Source organism: Bacillus rossius, chromosome 14, assembly GCF_032445375.1.
Source record: "Bacillus rossius redtenbacheri isolate Brsri chromosome 14, Brsri_v3, whole genome shotgun sequence".
NCBI classification, from domain to species: Eukaryota; Metazoa; Arthropoda; class Insecta; order Phasmatodea; family Bacillidae; genus Bacillus; species Bacillus rossius.
In genome coordinates, this window is record NC_086341.1 from 42875978 (window position 1) to 42899270 (window position 23293).

General features: G+C 38.3%; 2 protein-coding genes across 4 annotated transcripts in view; both read right to left on the reverse strand.

Annotated features, from left to right (window-relative positions):
• LOC134538832 (protein scarlet) overlaps positions 1-23293 on the reverse strand; it is a 463007-nt gene that overhangs the window by 215767 nt on the left and 223947 nt on the right. The window lies entirely within an intron of this gene.
• Positions 9596-22083, reverse strand: LOC134538789 (uncharacterized). The gene is made up of 14 exons (XM_063380281.1): positions 22023-22083; positions 19978-20073; positions 19627-19830; positions 19411-19506; positions 19115-19264; positions 18549-18752; positions 18307-18429; positions 18091-18213; positions 17794-17862; positions 17472-17594; positions 17230-17352; positions 16987-17136; positions 16717-16785; positions 9596-9882 (listed from the first exon to the last, which is right to left on the reverse strand). Exons 1-14 carry the CDS (start codon positions 22081-22083, stop codon positions 9596-9598), a joined length of 1878 nt encoding a protein of 625 aa, XP_063236351.1.

The window sequence follows — 23293 nt, forward strand, 5'->3', positions numbered from 1 at the left end:
TTTTTTAATTACGACGGTAAGCCCGAACGCTGGTATACTTCTACCGAGCTGTGGAATCAGTCCACGTAACATCGGGGAAAGGACAAAACCATCCACACCAGAAACCAACACAGCACTGAGAAGATGTACTTGTTAGGAGTGTACTTGGTGTACTTGCCAGGAGTGTACTTGACAGAGCAGGGTTTCCAGTTACTTCATCCCTCCTTAGCCCACAATGTCAGGCAATAATATATTACAACAACCATTAAACGTCTCTACCAAAAAAGTAAGTTACCTTCAACATTGACATAATCGACGTGCTGTATAATGAGACTAAAACAATTTTTAAAATGACAATATTTTACACTTTACCTGTATAATTTTTTTATAACATGTTTTGGACAGTTAAATAAAATGATGCACACATTCTCAATATTACAATATAAGCCGTGGAATATATTTTTTTAAATTTAGTAGGGACAGCAGTAAAAATGCCACTGTGTAGTTAAATTGATTAATTAGTGTAAGTAACATCTTATTACGATCAAACATTCACAAGGGTTATTTAAAAAAAAATAATAGAAAATATTTTATTTTAATTTGAAAAGTTATGTGAGATTGAAATATAATAGATATAACAAAATATATTTTAAAGATTTTTAAATGATCTACCTTTTAAATCATACAAGCAAATTCAATGAATCTGAATAATTTGTTATTAGGCGTTAGATATTTGCATAACTGAAAACCAATTTTACAGTAAAGATAAAATGAAGCTTTGCACGTAAGAAGCTTTAATTCCATTAAAAATAATATATAAAATACTCATATAGAAATATGTTAGGAAATGTCATCGTAGTATTATCATTAGTGCAAAACAAATATATGCCATCTGCGGACAAATTAATACTAAACAAAATTATAAACAAGCATTTAAATAATAAACAACGTGATTCCTGATGATGGCGACTGCAATGTCGACCGAAACGCCGGTGAATTATTCGCCCAGGATGAAGGCTGCAACATAGAAGCCAAGCTACTTCAGACAAGGCTTCGAACATTATATTACTAGGGACTGGAAAAATTCGCGGTTTCAATGACCTCTAGGCTGGACTCCACAATCCCCTACATACTCGGGCCAATGCCACATGCTCATTGGCTACTAACTTGTGAGACCCGTCAACTGGGCTGCTTCCGATTCGATACTTGTATGGTTGAAGGTTCTGCATTGGCTGTAAGTCCTTCAGATAAACTGTGAGCCAATAACAGAAGTAATATGAAGCTACATGTATTTGGATTCTGGCAGAACGCGAAGTGAATCTGAGAATTTTTTCGGTCTCTATATATTACATACATTATTTTTTTTTTAACTATTTTAACTTTTGAAGTTTTATCCTGATCTCTTGACGTTTTCAATACTTGCCAGCACGTTTGTTTGATTTTCGTGATTGCATGACGAAAATCAGCCCGAAGCTCTGAACGTATTTTCAAATACGAACTGTAATCACAGGACCAGGGGCAGATGAACCAGATCCGGAGGACGTGAAAGGAGGAACGCGCCCGATCGGCCCGTGATATTTCATTAGCAGGTGCTCACAACCCTCCCGTGGCCAGCAGTTCCGTACGATAACGGGTTGTCTTCGAAACTTGCCACCTGTCCCCTGCTCTCCACACAGTGTGTGTCTGTACGCACCTGCTCCGCTCATACACGCACACACACGCATCAAACCAACAGTTACTTAGTTTACCTGGCCCAATCACTAGGGACCGGAAAAATTCCCAAATTCAATGACCTCTAGGATAGCCTCCATTATCCTCTGCACATCTCAAGTAAATACGCGTGTTCATTGGGTGCTAACTTGTGAGGCGTCTCAACTGGGTAGCTTGTGATTCGACGCTTCTTTGGTCGATAGTCTCTCATTGGCCCAGAGAACTCCAGTTAAACTGCGAGCCAATAGCAGAACCAGCAGAATTGTACACATGTTTGAATTTCAGCCTATCCGCAATTTTTCCGGTCTCTACCAATCACCGGTTTGCGCGATGAAATCAAACAATACAACAGCTGCATCCACCGGAGTTCGTTTATTCTTCCCTACCTCGCATTCTGACTCTTTCCACAGGGAATCACGTGAAAACTATTTCCAGAAGAAAATTTAAATGTTCAGTTGCAAGTTGCAAGTATTATCGTTTCTCTGTGTTTTTGTCTCGTTTCAACAGTTGTGCTGAATTTTTTTGGGTTCAATATTTTTGTGCTGTCATCATTTGTGGGTTGTTTTTTTTCGTTCTGTTAGTCCATTTTTCTTTGTTTTTCTTTGTTTGTTGACCATATTCCTGTTATGGAATATTATGTGGTGTTTATATCCTGTTGACAACAGAAATTATTTGCTTAATTTGTTTTCTTGTCTTTTGGTTTTTTGTAGTTTTCTTCTACAGACATACATGTGCTTTAGCAATGGCGTATGTCCAAAAGCTTACATCAAGCCAGTTGCAAGTGTGTCTCTTTTCATGTGTAAATAACATTTTTTTTTAAAAGATCAATACTTTTTTTTATGTAACCTTCGCTCTTTAAAATGTTCACTTAAAATTTACAAAGAATACGCGTCCGAAAACGATCCGTGGATATTCGTAAATTTACGGTAATGTTCGTATAACTTAATTTTCTTTCAACATGAATCCACAAAATTAATGTTTGAGTGTTAGTAAATGCTTTTTATTCCCAAAACAAAAACACACATTTTCCTCATCCACGTAATTTGTTTGTCATTTTATCGACGGTACATGGCATCCCACAAATCGAAATCTGGCGTGGCCTCCACGAAGATCAAGTTATCTGGAACAAACGAAAATCGCTACGTTTATTTGTGTTAGTTCCTTGTTGGAAAAGCCCGTGAATTAACAGTGATTTATAACAGATAAGTAGAGGCATGCATATTTAGCGAAAAGATTCCGAGACTAGCTGAAAGCTAAAACACTGTAGCATCGTCTGTGTTTCGTGATTGGGCGAGTTTGTTTTCAGGCAAAAGTCGATTGTTAAACCACCAATCACAGCTACTGAGTGTGGAAGCAAACGCGTCCTGAGTGGCTCGGTCAAACAGGGCAACGACTTCTCTCGCCGACGGCCGCCAATCACAAGGAATAAACCGCTGGTGCGAGTATACACTGTTGCAGTTTAGTGGGCGTTCAGATTTATTCGCGACAAATGCCTGACCCTACAGATAAAGAATAGCAGCGTGGAGTCTTCTGGCAGGAGTCGAATAATAGCATAAAACACAGTGGCATGATCATGTATGAGATGTTTTCCTGAAAACCCAGGTTTGTCCTGTCATACGAATTACCACAGGTGTTAGTTTCAGATTGCTTTAAGAGTCAAGAGCAATATAAAATTTTTGTATCAGCGATGATGACTATAAGGTTGACCCACAAGCTCTCACGAAGCGATTTCTTCATTGTGCTTTAGAAACTTTAGAAATCGATGTGTGACAACAGGGATCTTAAACGGGCATTTTTAAGGCCACAAAACACTTAAAGGTTGTGTCGTTTTAGATGAACAAGTTTTTAAACCAACGTTAGGCAATCGATAAAGATAAAAAATTTCAAACGCAAATTGAGAGGCAATTAAGAGACACACATTTTTTCAATTTTGCAGACAATTGCATGATTAAAATTTATTTGTTGATTCAAGAACTTTTAACATTTGCAGAGAATAAATTTGTGGGCTTTCATTAATTAGTGGCGGGGAGATATGCGTAACAAAAAACGTTATTTTAGATTCAATGGTTTTTAGGCTATATAGTTCAGTGTTGGTTGTACATAAGTTAATGGAGAACCTGAAGTTAATAGTGACTCGCTGCCACTGTGACGTAGTTGGCAGGTAGTACGGTTACAATACTTCAGAAACAAACAATTTTATAGAAACAGAAAATCTCCAAAGTTTGATCTCTGTTGAAGGAAAATTTAAAACACAAAACAAGTATTTGATCCTTATTTATTTATGAATATAAAAACCGCTGATACAACTGACTTAAACAGAAGCTTAAACCCCAATTTCCATATGTCTAACCTTAAAAAATCACAGACTTCCATACAAACTTTCATCCTCTATTTAACTACCTTTGGTGATGAATTTTCAAAAATCCTTTTTTTATTGCTCACCTACGTTGCATAAGGAACTCCTGTGCGAAATGTCATGCTTCTAAAGCCACCGGTTTAAGCTGTGAGTTGTCTTGTCAGCCAGTAAGTAGATAAACAATTTTTTACAACGTGGTATGTCATGTGGCTTAAAAATTTAAAATGGACATGCCATATTTTTTGTGCTTATCCTTTCCCTTGAAAAAAGCTTTCTTTGCGAATCTCCTACTCTTTCTTCGCAAAACCATTTGCCACGCACTTTGGCCCGACGACACAGGTCACGGCCTGTCTCGGGCTCAGTGGATTATTCAGAAGCGAGGACCTTCCATTAGCAAGAAAAGCACTTAAGTGGCTGCAGTTAACTGGTTTCCATTTTGAATGCTTGAAGTTTTCAGCACCAATAAAACTAACTATTTTTTAAAGCACTTATGTTGAAGTACTACGAACATACACTTTTAAAGATACAAACATATCTTTATCTCTTTTAAAAGTAAACAAAAATTGTGACTGTACACAAATGCATTGCTACAGCACCTGAAAGAAGGAATGGGCCAGAAATAATTACTTATGTTATTAAATAAACAAATTTTTAGTTCACACAGCCGCATGTAAATATGACGACTGAACTAAATATGATTTTCTGCTAGGGGTTATGTTTATATTGCTTGGTTTAAGTAAATTTGTAATATTTTATAGCAAAATAGTTTTTTTCTAAGGATATTTATCATTGAAAGACTAACATAGATCTTTTAGTTTTTTTTATAAACAACAACAGACTGCAGATTAGAAATAAGCAACGTTTATGCACTGCTTCTGCATAATTATAATCGCTATAGGTTAAAACTACTAGGTATATATAGAACTGAATATCATATTCTTGTAGATAAAAACCTTGTCAATGGTATACATATGTTAAATAAACAAAGAAGTGAACAGGGAGATAAATTAAAATCTATCGGCAAGCCATGACAAGGGTTGGAGTATACAGATCATTTACATAAAGTACATTGAAATAAATTCATTATTTTATGGTGAGAATTAACATAACGGGACAGGAACAGAAACTATGACAAAAACTAACGAAGAGGTATTTGTGAAAGAGCCAACTATTTTCATCTAATAGCTTTGAATCATATTGGGTGGTAGCACTTAAAATTCGTTACAGGCGCCATTTTAATTTATCGAAAACCACACAAATTATGAAAGTTTTGGGTATTTTTCCCCCATGTATTTCCTCGCTCGATTGTACTCTCTAAGCATAAATAAGGAATTATTTTATATGAGATACTGACGACTTGGTATTATGCCAGGGGGCTTTTCTTTGGGGGGAGGGGAGGGACATGGACAGCTATTGGATGAACAAAATGCTACTAACGCCGCTCATTAAAAGAGTTTCTCTTGTGTGAACTAGCAATGTAGCAGCTTATTTGTAGCCCCTTAGAAACTTTTTTTTTTCCGTCACGCATGGCTAGCCGTTAATGCATAACTAACTCAAAATGGCACTTGAGCATCATCGAAGTTCATCGACACAAAAACCCGCGACTGTGTGACGTTTTACCTGAGGAAAGTTCTGACGTTAAGATTTGCCACCAGTGTCTCTTTCACTTCAAGAAGGAAGTAGTGACAGTACACGTGAAAATTCTATGCAGCAATGCGAGTGAAAATACGAGCGAGGTCTCTAGGTATGTGAAACTTCCCGAAGCAAACATTCATAAAAACTACTTACTATTGATTTGTTGCTTGGGGATTTACATCAGTAATGTTTTCCGAACAAGATTTCAAGGTAGAAAAAATAAATTGTAATTACACAAGGTGGGCCTGAAATTAAATTTGGTTCCATTTAATTCTAAACTATGTTTTATTTGGCTTATTCGAAATACTACTGAGAATTGCTGGGATGGCTGTTTACCATTAAATTATAATTTATTCCTTTCCTAAATTTATAAGTTAGTTTTTAAAGTATGTCATCATGGAATTGCCAGCGATAAGTTAAAATTAACAAAAAATAATACACAGAAGCCGTGTAGATGTTTTCTTTAATATTTCCTGCTGTTGGAAGAATAAACGAAGTGTTTTCACTAGTTTACCTTAAGCAAAAGTAAATAAATCTTCAAATATATTTGTAATAATTTTGTTCTGTAGTATTTCCTATAAAAGCAGAGCTAAAAGTAATCGATGGTTCTAATGTCTTTCATGTCAAATGCCTCAGAATTATACTGCGTCCATGATTCATGTATCAAAACTACTGAAGTCTTTGTTTTTCACACAAAATGACAAAACAGTCTTCTAAAAAAAATTCCAATCAGAAACAGCATTAATTAAAATTATTTAATGTTAACTTTTAAAAAAATTTTCACTCTACTTACAGTGAAACAATAAATAATGTAACTAATAATCTGGCCCATATATAACTATATTTGTTCTTACCATACATTATAATTATCATATCAATTATAAATTATCATATCAATAAAAATGTATTAAACATAATCATATTTTATGTTTTAAAAAGTTGACTCTATTATGTGAATTTTATATTTCTGTACACAGCTTTGTCAAATATTGTCAAGTTTTCCATTAATATCGTAAATATAATTATTTAAAATTAAATATCAAAATTTTATGTGTAAGAAATAATAAGAAATATTTTAAATGTAAAATAGCCACAGTATGTCAAATAAAAACATCGCACACCTTTTCTCCTGCCAGTGTTTATTTATATTTAATGACATGAATTTATAGCTGTATTAAACATTTCACCCTGAAATTTGAAAATTTTAAAAATATATCACTCGACTCTCCATTTATTTTATATTTTATTATTTAATTAAAACGATAGTGTTAGCAAACTAAAAGTAACAGAATATTGTTTCCAATAAGGCCCTTTGTCTGACTGTAATAAACTTCAATTACAATATTTTTTTTAAGTAATTTTAATCTATTCTAATTTTGATAAGCTAAGTTCGGGAGTGTTTGGTAACAATGCATGTAATTTTCGGATACAACAAAAATAATATATTTAGAATTAACATCAATATATTACTATATATCAATATTTTTGTATCTTTTATTGATGTTACATTTTTTGAATTTAATTGATCCAAGAGTGCCACAGAAATGGGTAAATACAGTTGATACGGTGTATACAGTTTTTACAGGAAAAATCCTTCTCAAATACAACCATGTGATTTTAAGAGGCGCATTTCTACTGTCTGTTTCTGAGAAATTTTTAGTTGCTTTATTTAGCAAAGCACGCCTTTTTTACGTTGACAACCGATGTGTATCTGCTAATAGTTTTTATACTCTGTGGCAGCCTCATGATCTTCAGTATAGGCATTTTGCGGGTAAAATCGACAAGGAAATGCTCATTTCCTCCTGAGTTTGATTCCAGTTCACATCGCATCAAGAATGTAAGAATTCCCATCTCGCTGTAACTATTCACGTCATTTAAATTGAGAGTAACGGCTTGATTATTTTATTAACGACTTCACATACCTCTTGCACCACGAATCAGGATCAGAAAGGACTCGTTCTCTCTCTCCTCTACCCACGCTGTGAAACTGTGCGACGTGTACCGGGTACCTGCAGGATTATTGACGTCAGAGTAAGAACCGGTTTGTTTGCCACATGCCATTTTTGTAAAACAAGATTGTTTCAAGAACGACCGGGTGTTTTTTTGTAAGTAAACCCAACGTATTTTCTACAATGCATCATAATTAGTGTCCATGATCTTAACATTGCAACAAACTTGAAACTATTTACACCTTTCACGTGCCAAGAAAACTAGTATAGAAAAAGTTCCAATAATACTGACTTATCACCTTGATTTTGCTGCTATTAATAATGCGCTGCAAGTTTATATTTATTCCGTTATGTATATATCATCGAAAAATTTATTTTTTAACTGTGGTATAAATGTTTAATAATAAGTTATTTGTTCATTACAAACATTGTAACTGCTATCTTAAGACACCTTCAGAACATTCTTTCTTTAATATAATTGTTACAGTAGTTAAAATAATATAAATGCCATGATGATAATCTTGAGAAATGTATTTATTATTCATTCGTCGATTTAATGTTGAGCTTGTTTTTGCTATTTTTGTTTGGAAAATAAACTAAACATTAATTTTGAACGGAAAAACAGAATAATGATTCCAAATAATCTAAATAATCTTTGTTAAACATGTAAATACCATCAAATAAAATACGTTTATTTGTTCTATTGGTGTAAAAATAAATTTTTATACAAAAATTTAAAATTTAAAATAACAATATTTTACTGTTACGTTATACCTACAGGAATCAAGAAAGACACTCAGTAGATTGTTAAACACATTTTATATTCGTTTGAGTAAAAAATAAATAAAAAATTCCTGTTTATGGCATAACATTTGTAAGTACTCTTATTCATGATAAATTTTTTTCTAGAATTTTGCCTAATATTAACTGTCGATTTTTCTTCTATTATGTATTGCTCTTTGAATGTCTGCAAAACAGTGGATTACAGAGTTCGGGTTTCAATAAACTATATACATTAGAATAATGGAATCTCCTTTTATCACTTATTTCTCGTTGTAATAAATAAAAATTGCTATGATCTCATCACAATGTGACCCAATTTAAAAAACATCAATATAAAAATACTGTGATAGACTTATGACTATTTGTTTAGGGTATGTCATCTGGATTAGTGGCACAGTGGCACAGTGTAAACTTACAACATATAGGTATTGTAAGACATAAGTACCTCGGTAGTAAAGACTTTAAAATTAAATATTCTATAAATGCTTCTTCTAGTGTAGTTACAGAAATTTAACAAACCATGACGTACCTACTGAAATCTTTACTATGGATGCTTTGTTTTTATAAGGAAGATAGTTGCACTTCATCTTAGGGTTTTAATGTAAGATAAAAATAATATAAAATTTCTTTGCCATAATTCTATACATGTATGGCAGGAACAACGAAAATTTACAAAAATTTATCACAGATCTAATTATACGCTTCTATGGTCAACGAAAATTGCGAAATCAAGTACCTCGAAAATTTAACATTTTTATTGGAGTAATGTTATGCACACAATAACATTACAAAAATTTCTTAATTTTTGCCGTTGTAGATATGTGGAAAGTTATCAAACGATTTTAACGAGTAATTTATATTACTAATTACTAAAAATTCTGTAAAATATTATTTTATTTTTTGGAAGAAGAATAGTTGCTGAAATATCTTACTCGTGCATCGGAAAATGATTATTTATTCCAAAACTGTCTCATTGATAGCTAGCTTCCAGTCGACCTGGCGTTAGTGACAAATTACAAATCGCACGAGCTGTAACTAATTGTAAATATATATATATATATATATATATTTACGAATGACTTTGAGGGTATTGGCAATGATGAAATATCGCCTGTCGTCGAGAGGAAAAGGAGAACAGGTGCTGGTTGGCTGGAGGAGAAGTCCCTGGAGAGACGGCTAAGCCTCACGGAGCCCCGGGCAGGTACCTTATGGGCAGGTCAGCAGCGGCGCGCTGGCTCCCTGTCGCGGCGGCCGGGGCAACTGAGTCCTGGCGGGCAACCCGGCCCGCCGGTCCACCGCCACTCGGACTGATGCAGCACTTACGTAATGGAGAGAGAAACCCGCGAGCCGGCCGTGCCAAGGATAACAGCTCGCGAGTCCTGCCGCGCCGTCGGGTTGGCTGCACTTTCTCCTCCGCGCGCCTCCCCCCTTGTCCTCCCTGGCCCCCCTGTCCCCCTGTCACCATGTCCACTGTCCACCAACCAGGGGCCTCTGACGTCTTTCGTACTTTTGCACTTGCCCTTGGTCTAACCTTCCAAGTACGCGAATAGCTCTCCTTCCTGCCACACGAAGAATAAAAACAAAACACATCCTTCAACCCCGCAGGACTTTTTCGAAAGTTGTCTTTAAGACTGAAGATTTAAGCTCTCGTAAACAGCACGAAAACGCCTGCGAATCGTCTTCTGTTAATAAGATTCTAGAAAAAAATTTTTGTGGCAATAATATAAATTTTATCGCATCCATGAATAGAGATCCGTAAAAAAAAAACTAGTTATGTTAATGAACCTGTAAAAAAAATGGGCGATTGTAACCTCGAAGATAATTTCTTAAGTCAATAAACTGTCAATAAACTGACTAAATTAAATATTATTTAAATAAAATTAAAATACCGGCTGTTGTAATGTTAGTGCATAGATGGGTTCGCTTTTTTTTACTTGGAAAAGCTTGTAATGCTTTAGATTAAACAGTGTTCTATCGGAAGTACATTCCAGGGCAGCAAAAGGCTAGTTTTAGGTTAATATGACGTAGCTTAAAAAAACACACATATTCTCATTAGTTTTATTAAAATTGCTATTATATAAATGTTATAAATGCAATAGCAAAACTAAAAAGAGTTTTTTAAAAAGTACCCAAAATAATATTTCTAAAAGATATTTATTTGTCTTAAATATTTTAAACTTTAAAGTATGAAAACCTTGAAGCCAAGTTTTGCTAGTTAGAGAATCATATTTAATTTGTAATTTTTTTTGCCATTTTTAAAAATATGATTACGGTTATTTTAAAAGAAAATTAAATCTAAATATATAAAACTGTATTTTACTTAAAAACAGTTTTTATTGATCGAGATAACTTATGACTAGAGACCTGTAAAATTCGCGGATTCATTTCGCGATAGGATAGAGTCCAAATACTTTTGACATTATTTTGCTTCAGTGATTGGGCCACAGTTTATCTGAAGGACTCTGGGCTAATGAAACATCTTTAGCAGAAGAATTAGCGAATCACGATCATTCCAGTCAACAGGTGTTACGAGTCGGTAACCAATCTGCAGATGTAATTTGCATGAGTGCATAGAGGATCATGGAGTCTATCCTTTAGGGATTTGAAATCGCGAATTTGACAAGTCTCTACTTATGACGTAAGTTTAGAATATACTGAATGAGCCATTGTCAACCGATAATCTTTTCCTGCAGATTCATCACGACAAAATAAGTTGGAAACCTCTATACGACATGAGGTCTAAAGTGCTTCTCAGGCTGGTACACGTATTGAAGTTGTAGCTGAACAAAATTTTTATCATAAATAACATAGAGATTATTTGAGATGACTCACTGAGCATATGAATTATGTTTTATTGAATGAAGTTCTACAGTCAATGCGAAATTTGTGGCAAATTATCTACTTTAGATATTTGGGAATAACACCTTTACTTCGTACATATATTTGTGACTTATTAATAACCCAAATTATTTCAAATATATATTGTTTTTACAGCCACAAATTTCGAGTGGTTTGTAGAAATCATTCAATTAAATATTATTTAGACATTCAGTGGTCCATTGTAATTACTTCCTGTATTATTTAAAAAAAAAAAAAGTTTTTCGGTTCCCACTTCTAAGAAGTATACTTAGGGGCAGGCATTTTTCGCGAATAAATCTGAACGCCTACTAGACTGCAACAAGGTATACCCACACCAGCAGGTTTCTTCCTTGTGATTGGCGGCCGTCTGCGAGAGAAGTAGTTGCCTTATTTGGCTGAGCCACACAGGACGCATTTGGTTCCGAAATGAATTACTGTGATTGGTGTTTTAACAATAGTCATGTATCTGAAGGAAACTCACCCAATCACGAAACACAGACGATGCTACAGTGTTTTAACTTTCAGCTAGTCTCGGAATCTTTTCGCGAAATATGCATGGCCCTAAGAATACTCGATTTGTGAAGAATTTTAAACTGTAAGTCTTATAGATGTTGTTCACTTATTTCCTCTTGATGAACATACTGTCGAAGTTTGTTGGTCGAATTCGGACTCACTCTGTATTGAGCACACATAAAATTACAACATATGTTACTAACTTTTAAACTTTTACCTAGTATCTCATGTGTTTAAAATTACTTTTCGCTCTACTGATATAAAACTTAATAATAAGAAATAATATTTAAAAAAATTAAAACAAAATTAGTTATTAAATATCTTATGGGATTCAAATTTCAGGTCTTTCTATTGTCCTAACAGAGATTAATATTTTAGCCAACCAAATAAAAAATATATATATATTAGCACTTTGCTAAAAGAAAAAATTTATTTTACAAATAACATTTGTTTTTTAATTTTCTATCTTTTTGAAAATTGTAATTTTTAAAACAATAATGGTAACTCCAAATATAAAAAAAAATTCTCTTGTGTTTTGAATTGTTGGAAAATATAATTCTGCTACTATATAAAGTCTGGTGTTATATAAATATATATAAACACATAAGTTATAACGTGTGCATGTGTGTATTTATTTTTAAAACTCAGGTTTTTGAATTTTAAATCTGAACTAAAAACTACATATGTAGGTACTTAAAAGTATAATTATTTATAAGCAAATTAAAAAAATATATATATTAATATTTTAATTTAATTTAAGTGACTTAGATGTAATTAATATTTTCAAATTTACAAAGTTTCCAATTTACAAATATAAAAATCTTTTTTTAAGTATGGCAACTGCAAACAAACAATGCTAATTTTACCAAAGTATTTTATTTTGCATAAAAAATATAAACATATTATTTTTCGCAGGGAATGCAATAGTGGTATATGTTTCCACATTTATTTTCTTGAAATCGGTTTACCACATTGTTATAAATGTGCCATTCTTTTCTAGTCTAGCAACTGATATCCAGTCAATCTTCTAGGATTTAGGATTCCCCTGATAAATATGTTTAAAAAAATGCATCCGTTTTAATTAAAAATTACTCTGCTGCATTGATAATTATGAAATTTTACTGTTCAGTTTTCGAAATGCAATGACCAAATCTTTAACTTCATTTTGTATATATGTTGTATTATATATTAATCACTAGCTATAGTATAATGAACAATATTGGAAGTGAATCTTAGCTCATACAGAGCACTGAATTACATGACCTTGATTGAGGGGCTGAAAGAGATAATGCTGATGGTACACCAGCAGTCCAGAATCTGGCTGTATGGCCACACACGATACCAGAGCGAGAATACAACGAAAGTAGTCTTCCCTTGTTGTTGCATCTGTCTGCTGCAGTAATTTGCCCGGAACTGAAGACCACGTGCAACCAATGGAAAAGCTATGGCCTGTCACGAGAAGATTGGCCAGAATGTTCATGGGGGTGATTCAGGGAACTACGCAAAACCGAAATTCAGAATGGTTGGACATGGATTCGATCACGGGACTTCTCTAAATCCGCGCTTTATTTCTCCATAGCTTTTTAATTACACCTCTACGTGATTCGTAAAATAATAGCTCTTTCCAATTAAAAATTGAAGTCATTTGCAGATCACAACAATTTTTTTAAATCTATATTATCGCGTAAATTTAGACGAAATAAAGAGACTATTCAAATACTTAGCATGTTTGATACACTGGATCCATGTTGTGTAGAATGCCATATTGGTAAGATTCACCACAAACAATAAATATCCTGTGTTATTTATCGTATACACGATTTCCAACATAAAATAAAAATTAAAAAAAAAAAAACCAAGGGAAAAGTGTTTATCATTGTACACCGTAACAGATCTAGCAATAAGCAGAAGCATTTCTGAACCTATGTTCAGTGACATTTTGCCTTCTATACGTGTACTGTGTACCAACAAGTTTGGAGTTGTGTTTTCATATATCTTTTTTATGTCCATCTGCGATAAATAGTTACCCAGTATTTAATTATTTTAAAGTAAATATTTTTATATTTTTAAAATATATTAAATCTAATTAAATATGGCAATAAAAATATAAACAATTCGAGTAATTATTGAATTTTTTTTTTAAATTTAGGTTTTATTATCCTTTAAAATAATGATTCCTTTGTAAGGATTTTGGAAACCAATCCAAACGCCAAAACCACAAAAAAATTACCTACTGTGTAAAAAATAACAACGTTATAGGACCTCGGCCTAGGCTACATTTTATCTGAGGGAATAGTTTTTTTTATATGAAATTTGACAGTGCTACGAAGGCCAAAATTTGTTCCGAATAGTAAAAAAGAAAAAAAAATTGTTAAAGAAAACTTGCCATTTTATAAAAAATTAATAATAAAACTCATAAAACTTAAAGGTTCTGCATGGAAAAAAAACTAGTAAACACGTTAACGTTAACACGTATGTTGGATTGAGTAAAGTACGATGATAGGAAAAAAAAAATTATTGTTTATTAAATGTGAAAATACTTTCTTTCTGGTTGACTAATTGTAAATCTCTACACGCCACAAATTTCTTTCCACTGCCTTCCACACTCGCAGGGAATACAAAGTGGATCCAAATTGTGTTTTCTTTCTCACTCACACAATTATTCGGTGGCGCTTTAGGTTCTCACGCGCACCTGGAAGACGAGAGCATCTGCCTTCAGTGGAGACTGGTTCTCAAACACGGAAGTCAAGTATGCCAGGAGGAACGTATTCATTTGAAAAAAAATGAATATATATTTTGAGATAGCCGAGAGTTAAATCACTCTAGCGTCGTCTGTGTTCGCGTCTGCGTGAGATTCCTGTCGGCACACCAATCACAGTGTCTGCTGTCGGCCCACCAATCACAGTGCCTGCTGTCGGCACACCAATAACAGTGTCTGCTGTCGGCACACCAATCACAGTGTCTTCTGTCGGCACACCAATCACAGTGTCTGCTGTCGGCATACCAATCAAAGTGTCTGCTGTCGGCACACCAATCACAGTGTCTGCTGTCGGCACACCAATCACAGTGCCTGCTGCGGTCACACCAATCACAGTGTCTGCTGTCGTCACACCAATCACAGTGTCTGCTGTCGGCACACCAATCACAGTGTTTCTGTCGGCACACCAATCACAGTGTCTGCTGTCGTCACACCAATCACAGTGTCTGCTGTCGGCACACAAATCACAGTGTCTGATGTCGGCACACAAATCACAGTGTCTGCTGTCGGCACACCAATCACAGTGTCTGCTGTCGTCACACCAATCACAGTGTCTGGTGTCGGCACACAAATCACAGTGTTGCTGTCGGCACACCAATCACAGTGTCTGCTGTCGTCACACCAATCACAGTGTCTGCTGTCGTCACACCAATCACAGTGTTGCTGTCGCCACACCAATCACAGTGTCTGCTGTCGGCACACCAATCACAGTGTCTGCTGTCGGCACACCAATCACAGTGTTGCTGTCGGCACACCAATCACAGTGTCTGCTGTCGGCACACCAATCACAGTGTCTGCTGTCGTCACACCAATCACAGTGTCTGCTGTCGCCACACAAATCACAGTGTTGCTGTCGCCACACCAATCACAGTGCCTGCTGTCGGCACACCAATCACAGCGACTGCTGTCGGCACACCAATCACAGTGCCTGCTGTCGGCACACAAATCACAGTGCCTGCTGTCGGCACACCAATCACAGTGTCTGCTGTCGTCACACCAATCACAGTGTCTGCTGTCGGCACACCAATCACAGTGTCTGCTGTCGGCACACAAATCACAATGTTGCTGTCGGCACACCAATCACAGTGTCTGCTGTCGTCACACCAATCACAGTGTCTGCTGTCGCCACACCAATCACAGTGTCTGCTGTCGCCACACAAATCACAGTGTCTGCTGTCGGCACACCAATCACAGTGTCTGCTGTCGTCACACCAATCACAGTGTCTGCTGTCGGCACACCAATCACAGTGTTGCTGTCGGCACACCAATCACAGTGTCTGCTGTAGTCACACCAATCACAGTGTCTGCTGTCGGCACACAAATCACAGTGTCTGCTGTCGGCACACAAATCACAGTGTCTGCTGTCGGCACACCAATCACAGTGTCTGCTGTCGTCACACCAATCACAGTGTCTGGTGTCGGCACACAAATCACAGTGTTGCTGTCGGCACGCCAATCACAGTGTCTGCTGTCGTCACACCAATCACAGTGTCTGCTGTCGTCACACCAATCACAGTGTCTGCTGTCGCCACACAAATCACAGTGACTGCTGTCGGCACACCAATCACAGTGTCTGCTGTCGTCACACCAATCACAGTGTTGCTGTCGCCACACCAATCACAGTGTCTGCTGTCGGCACACCAATCACAGTGTCTGCTGTCGGCACACCAATCACAGTGTTGCTGTCGGCACACCAATCACAGTGTCTGCTGTCGGCACACCAATCACAGTGTCTGCTGTCGTCACACCAATCACAGTGTCTGCTGTCGCCACACAAATCACAGTGTTGCTGTCGCCACACCAATCACAGTGCCTGCTGTCGGCACACCAATCACAGTGTCTGCTGTCGGCACACCAATCACAGTGTTGCTGTCGGCACACCAATCACAGTGCCTGCTGTCGCCACACAAATCACAGTGTTGCTGTCAGCACACCAATCACAGTGTTGCTGTCGGCACACCAATCACAGTGCCTGCTGTCGGCACACCAATCACAGTGTCTGCTGTCAGCACACCAATCACAGTGTTGCTGTCGGCACACCAATCACAGTGTCTGCTGTCGCCACACAAATCACAGTGTTGCTGTCGGCACACCAATCACAGTGCCTGCTGTCGGCACACCAATCACAGTGCCTGCTGTCGGCACACCAATCACAGTGTCTTCTGTCGGCATACCAATCACAGTGCCTGCTGTCTGTACACCAATCACAGAGCCTGCTGCGGTCACACCAATCACAGTGTCTGCTGTCGGCACACCAATCACAGTGTCTGCTGTCGGCACACCAATCACAGTGTCTGCTGTCGGGACACCAATCACAGTGTCTGCTGTCGTCACACCAATCACAGTGTCTGCTGTCGGCACACCAATCACAGTGTCTGCTGTCGGCACACCAATCACAGTGTCTGCTGTCGGCACAACAATCACAGTGTCTGCTGTCGGGACACCAATCACAGTGCCTGCTGTCGCCACAACAATCACAGTGTCTGCTGTTAGCACACAAATCAATGTGTCTGCTGTCGCCACACCATTCACAGTGCCTTCTGTCGGCACACCAATCACAGTGTCTGCTGTCGCCACACCATTCATAGTGCCTTCTGTCGGCACACCAATCACAGTGTCTGCTGTCACCACACCAATCACAGTGTCTGCTGTCGGGACACCAATCACAGTGTCTGCTGCCGTCACACCAATCACAGTCCCTGCTGTCGGCACACATATCACAGTGTCTGCTGTCGCCACACCAATCACAGTGTCTGCTGTCGCCACAACAATCACAGTGTCTTCTGTCGGGACACCAATCACAGTGTCTGCTGCCGTCACACCAATCACAGTGTCTTCTGTCGGGACACCAATCACAGTGTCTGCTGTTGTCACACTAATCACAGTTTCTTCTGTCGCCACACAAATCACAGTGTTGCTGTCGCCACACCAATCACAGTGCCTGCTGTCGGCACACCTATCACAGTGTCTGCTGTTGTCACACCAATCACAGTGCCTGCTGACTGTACACCAATCACAGTGTCTGCTGCCGTCACACCAATCACAGTGTCTTCTGTCGGGACACCAATCACAGTGTCTGCTGTTGTCACACCAATCACAGTGTTGCTGTCGGCACACCAATCACAGTGTCTGCTGTCGCCACACAAATCACAGTGTTGCTGTCGGCACACCAATCACAGTGCCTGCTGTCGGCACACCAATCACAGTGCCTGCTGTCGGCACACCAATCACAGTGTCTTCTGTCGGCATACCAATCACAGTGCCTGCTGTCTGTACACCAATCACAGAGCCTGCTGCGGTCACACCAATCACAGTGTCTGCTGTCGGCACACCAATCACAGTGTCTGCTGTCGGCACACCAATCACAGTGTCTGCTGTCGGGACACCAATCACAGTGTCTGCTGTCGTCACACCAATCACAGTGTCTGCTGTCGGCACACCAATCACAGTGTCTGCTGTCGGCACACCAATCACAGTGTCTGCTGTCGGCACACCAATCACAGTGTCTGCTGTCGGGACACCAATCACAGTGCCTGCTGTCGCCACACCAATCACAGTGTCTGCTGTTAGCACACAAATCAATGTGTCTGCTGTCGCCACACCATTCACAGTGCCTTCTGTCGGCACACCAATCACAGTGTCTGCTGTCGCCACACCATTCACAGTGCCTTCTGTCGGCACACCAATCACAGTGTCTGCTGTCACCACACCAATCACAGTGTCTGCTGTCGGGACACCAATCACAGTGTCTGCTGCCGTCACACCAATCACAGTCCCTGCTGTCGGCACACATATCACAGTGTCTGCTGTCGCCACACCAATCACAGTGTCTGCTGTCGCCACAACAATCACAGTGTCTTCTGTCGGGACACCAATCACAGTGTCTGCTGCCGTCACACCAATCACAGTGTCTTCTGTCGGGACACCAATCACAGTGTCTGCTGTTGTCACACTAATCACAGTTTCTTCTGTCGCCACACAAATCACAGTGTTGCTGTCGCCACACCAATCACAGTGCCTGCTGTCGGCACACCTATCACAGTGTCTGCTGTTGTCACACCAATCACAGTGCCTGCTGACTGTACACCAATCACAGTGTCTGCTGCCGTCACACCAATCACAGTGTCTTCTGTCGGGACACCAATCACAGTGTCTGCTGTTGTCACACCAATCACAGTGCCTGCTGTCTGTACACCAATCACAGTGTCTGCTGTCGGCACACCAATCACAGTGTCTGCTGTCGTCACACCAATCACAGTGTCTGCTGTTGTCACACCAATCACAGTGTCTTCTGTCGGGACACCAATCACAGTGTCTGCTGCCGTCACACCAATCACAGTGTCTTCTGTCGGGACACCAATCACAGTGTCTGCTGTTGTCACACCAATCACAGTGTCTTCTGTCGGGACACCAATCACAGTGTCTGCTGTTGTCACACCAATCACAGTGTCTTCTGTCGGGACACCAATCACAGTGTCTGCTGTTGTCACACTAATCACAGTTTCTTCTGTCGCCACACAAATCACAGTGTTGCTGTCGCCACACCAATCACAGTGCCTGCTGTCGGCACACCTATCACAGTGTCTGCTGTCGGCACACCAATCACAGTGCCTGCTGACTGTACACCAATCACAGTGTCTGCTGTCGGCACACAAATCACAGTGTCTGATGTCGGCACACAAATCACAGTGTCTGCTGTTGTCACACCAATCACAGTGTCTTCTGTCGGGACACCAATCACAGTGTTGCTGCCGTCACACCAATCACAGTGTCTTCTGTCGGGACACCAATCACAGTGTCTGCTGTTGTCACACCAATCACAGTGTCTTCTGTCGGGACACCAATCACAGTGTCTGCTGTTGTCACACCAATCACAGTGTCTTCTGTCGGGACACCAATCACAGTGTCTGCTGTTGTCACACCAATCACAGTGCCTGCTGTCTGTACACCAATCACAGTGTCTGCTGTCGGCACACCAATCACAGTGTCTGCTGTCGTCACACCAATCACAGTGCCTGCTGTCTGTACACCAATCACAGTGTCTTCTGTCGGGACACCAATCACAGTGTCTGCTTTCGCCACACCAATCACAGTGTCTGCTGTCGCCACAACAATCACAGTGTCTTCTGTCGGGACACCAATCACAGTGTCTGCTGTTGTCACACCAATCTCAGTGTCTTCTGTCGGGACACCAATCACAGTGTCTGCTGTTGTCACACCAATCACAGTGCCTGCTGTCTGTACACCAATCACAGTGTCTTCTGTCGGGACACCAATCACAGTGTCTGCTGTCGCCACACCAATCACAGTGTCTGCTGTCGCCACAACAATCACAGTGTCATCTGTCGGGACACCAATCACAGTGTCTGCTGTTGTCACACCAATCACAGTGTCTTCTGTCGGGACACCAATCACAGTGTCTGCTGTTGTCACACCAATCACAGTGTCTTCTGTCGGGACACCATTCACAGTGTCTGCTGTCGCCACACCAATCACAGTGTCTGCTGTCGCCACAACAATCACAGTGTCTTCTGTCGGGACACCAATCACAGTGTCTGCTGTTGTCACACCAATCACAGTGTCTTCTGTCGGGACACCAATCACAGTGTCTGCTGTTGTCACACCAATCACAGTGTCTGCTGTCGCCACAACAATCACAGTGTCTTCTGTCGGGACACCAATCACAGTGTCTGCTGTCGTCACACCAATCACAGTGTCTTCTGTCGGGACACCACTCACAGTGTCTTCTGTCGGGACACCAATCACAGTGTCTGCTGTTGTCACACCAATCACAGTGCCTGCTGTCTGTACACCAATCATAGTGATTTAACTGCGGAAGCAAACCTGTTCCGATTGGAGCGGCCTTTTAAGGCAACAACGTATCTCGCAGACGGTCGTTAATCACAAGGAAGTAACTGCTGGCGCTGGCATAGGGTATTGCAGTCTGATGGGCGCTGAGAATTTTTTTTTTGCGAAACATTCCTGCTCGAACCAGTAATTTACCGGTACTGGACTGTGGTTGAGCTGCTTTTCTGAGCTACTTGTCAGCCGGCCAGGCGTTTCTGGGTGTTTTTCCTTTCAGAGGACATTAATTTTATTTTAAAAAATTATTTAAAATGGTTAATTTTATTTATTTTTTTTTTATTTTTTATTTGAAAATATGTAAGCTATCGATATTCAACATTTCGTCAATATGAAACCGAATTCGATGAACGGAAATGTGGGATTTAGATGGCGGGCCCACGTGTACTTACAAAAACCCACATATCCATAGTTACTTTTGTACACATTAGGGAGCATGCCAAACATATTGGTGTGCCAAATGAAATTTTATGATAGTGAAACTACCTTAACTTTATCAGGTAGATTTAGAAGATATATTAATTATTGTGGCCGTTACTATGGTGCGACTACCTGAAATTTTTTTATATAGTTCTTCGTTTCATGATCCATAGACTCCAAAACCATAGTCGACTCATTTTTTTATAAATATATCTATAGGTGTCACATTGTTGTGGACACTATAACTGCCGTAATTTCGCACAAATCACTTCCAAACTGATACATAAAATATAGGGACGGAAAATCCTGGTCGAGTTTGTTAATGGGTAAAAATTCCACCAAAAAGGGTAGAAATGAGGAACGTTTTTTAAAAACAGAAAAAAGCTATATAACTTCTATAATATGAAAAATATCGCATCCATTTGAACGGATTATAGCTCGCAGGAGTAATTCCAAAAGCATTTGTCTAAATACATTTTTGATACGACCAACCATAACTGCAAAGGGTGGAGAAAAAATAAACATGAGCTTGAGGGCAAAAATGTCATAACTCCATAAGTAGGCACACCATCGAATTCGTTAAAAGTGTTTGTAAATAGTGTAATTTTTATCTAAATCATTTATTTTTCAAGCAACTTTTGATAAAACGAACCATTTCAGCAAGGGATGAAAAAAAACAGGGGTTGGAATAAACAAAATAATGAAACTTTCGTTCCATGGATACTATTGAATCCGTTTTTATTTATTTTAACTTCCCAAATTTGGTCTAAAACTTTTCTCTCAATTTTATTTTATGTAACCAACCATTTCCAAAAGGGATGAAAATAAGGGTTGAAAGACACAAAAAATCATAACACTATATTGGGTATAGGTACTATCAAATCCGTTATAATTGATTAAAATATTTCCAAACATTTTCTAAAACCTTATGCGGAAAAATTGTTTTGATGAGACGAACTACTAAAGCAAAAAATTTAAAATTGTCCGGACAACAATTCTCACTTGAAGCTAATATTAATTAAAATGCATTAAACACTATCACCGTATTTTACTAGTGTTTTGTTTTAGTAGTCTGTACCGTACTACACCATCCATACCGTACTGCATCAGGTAAAGGTTGCCATGTTCTTACAATATAATTAAAGTAACAGGATACCAACTATCGAGTCGATCAGACCTGTGGAAGTTACTCACATACCTTCATCAACTAGAAAAGAGCTGATGATCTTCAAACCGCTGAACAGATTTTCTTGACTCATAGCTAAGAACACACTCGATCAAGTCAACTTTCAAACAAAAAATAATTGGTTGTCTGTAAAGTCGGTTTCCGGACGATAGTTTAACGTGACGTCATAACAAAACATTGATGAAATGATTGCATACTTTTATGAATAAAATTCAATCATTTTTATTGAATCATCACTATTTTGTATGGATACAAAGGAGTGAAATTTAATCTACAATATAATTGATAGATTTACTTTTATTTGCACTCATTAATTCAAATATGTTTAATACTTTAACGAACAGATTATTTTAACTATAACTTTTATACATGTTAGCTATTTAACTTCTTCCAATCTGTGTTATTCTGTTAAGGATAGGATGATGATAGGAAAAGTAGGAAACGAATGGGAGTTTTTCCAGTTTAATGTGCCTGGAAAAAGTCAAATCAATGGCTGTTCCAATCGAGTGGAAGAGAGATATATGCGGCGCAAGCGAACAATGAGCGTAACAGGACACGGCGTAACGGGACAATGTGCGTAACGGGACACTTTTTCGTCCGTGCAGCCGGTGTTAATCGATTTATTAGACGTTGTCACGTCAAAAAAAGAAATAAATCAAAATCTGTTCATTCGTTTGGGAGAAATGATGCCACAGATAGATACACAGATACACATGTTAAACTTATAACACCCCTCTATTTGCGTCGGATGTTAAAAACAGAGGGAGTTTTAATAAAAAAATCTCAATATTTATTACTATCAATTTTTTCGAATTTATTTAGAGTATGTTAATATTTTTCCAAGCCTTGGTCCATAGCAAATTTTGTAACTGATAAAAAATAGTGTTTGCAGGTCAAAAATAAAATTTACTACTACCTTAGTAGGCATAATATTAAAAATCGTTTTATGCTATTCAATGCTGGATGCATTGAGTTAAAACATTCTGAACATTTTCACTGCATAGAATGTGAGTAAAAGTTTATCGATAATTTTGGAATATTGGATAATTAAAATGTTCCAGAAGTTTCCACGATAAGTAAGTACTTCAAAACCTACCTACGCCAGTAGGCTGTGTCCAAAGGGAGTTTTTTTAAAATAATTATTGAGTGTTGAAGTTTCAGCTCGTGTGTTGTTACCAACGATGATGTTTTGTGTGTATGCCAATATTTACAAGGTGTGTTCAACCTGCATTTAAACATATCCTTTCTTTATTCTATTTTTGTATCCAGAGTCAATTTTGTTT

Excerpts from the sequence above, each read along its gene's own strand:
- LOC134538789 (XM_063380281.1), bottom strand. The coding sequence starts at position 22,083 with ATGAGTCAAGAAAATCTGTTCAGCGGTTTGAAGATCATCAGCTCTTTT. Across the intron at positions 17,863-18,090 it reads AACAGCAGACACTGTGATTG|CAGACACTGTGATTGGTGTG; the intron begins GTGTGGCGACAG and ends GTGTGCCGACAG. Across the intron at positions 17,137-17,229 it reads GACAGCAGGGACTGTGATTG|AAGGCACTATGAATGGTGTG; the intron begins GTGTGACGGCAG and ends GTGTGCCGACAG.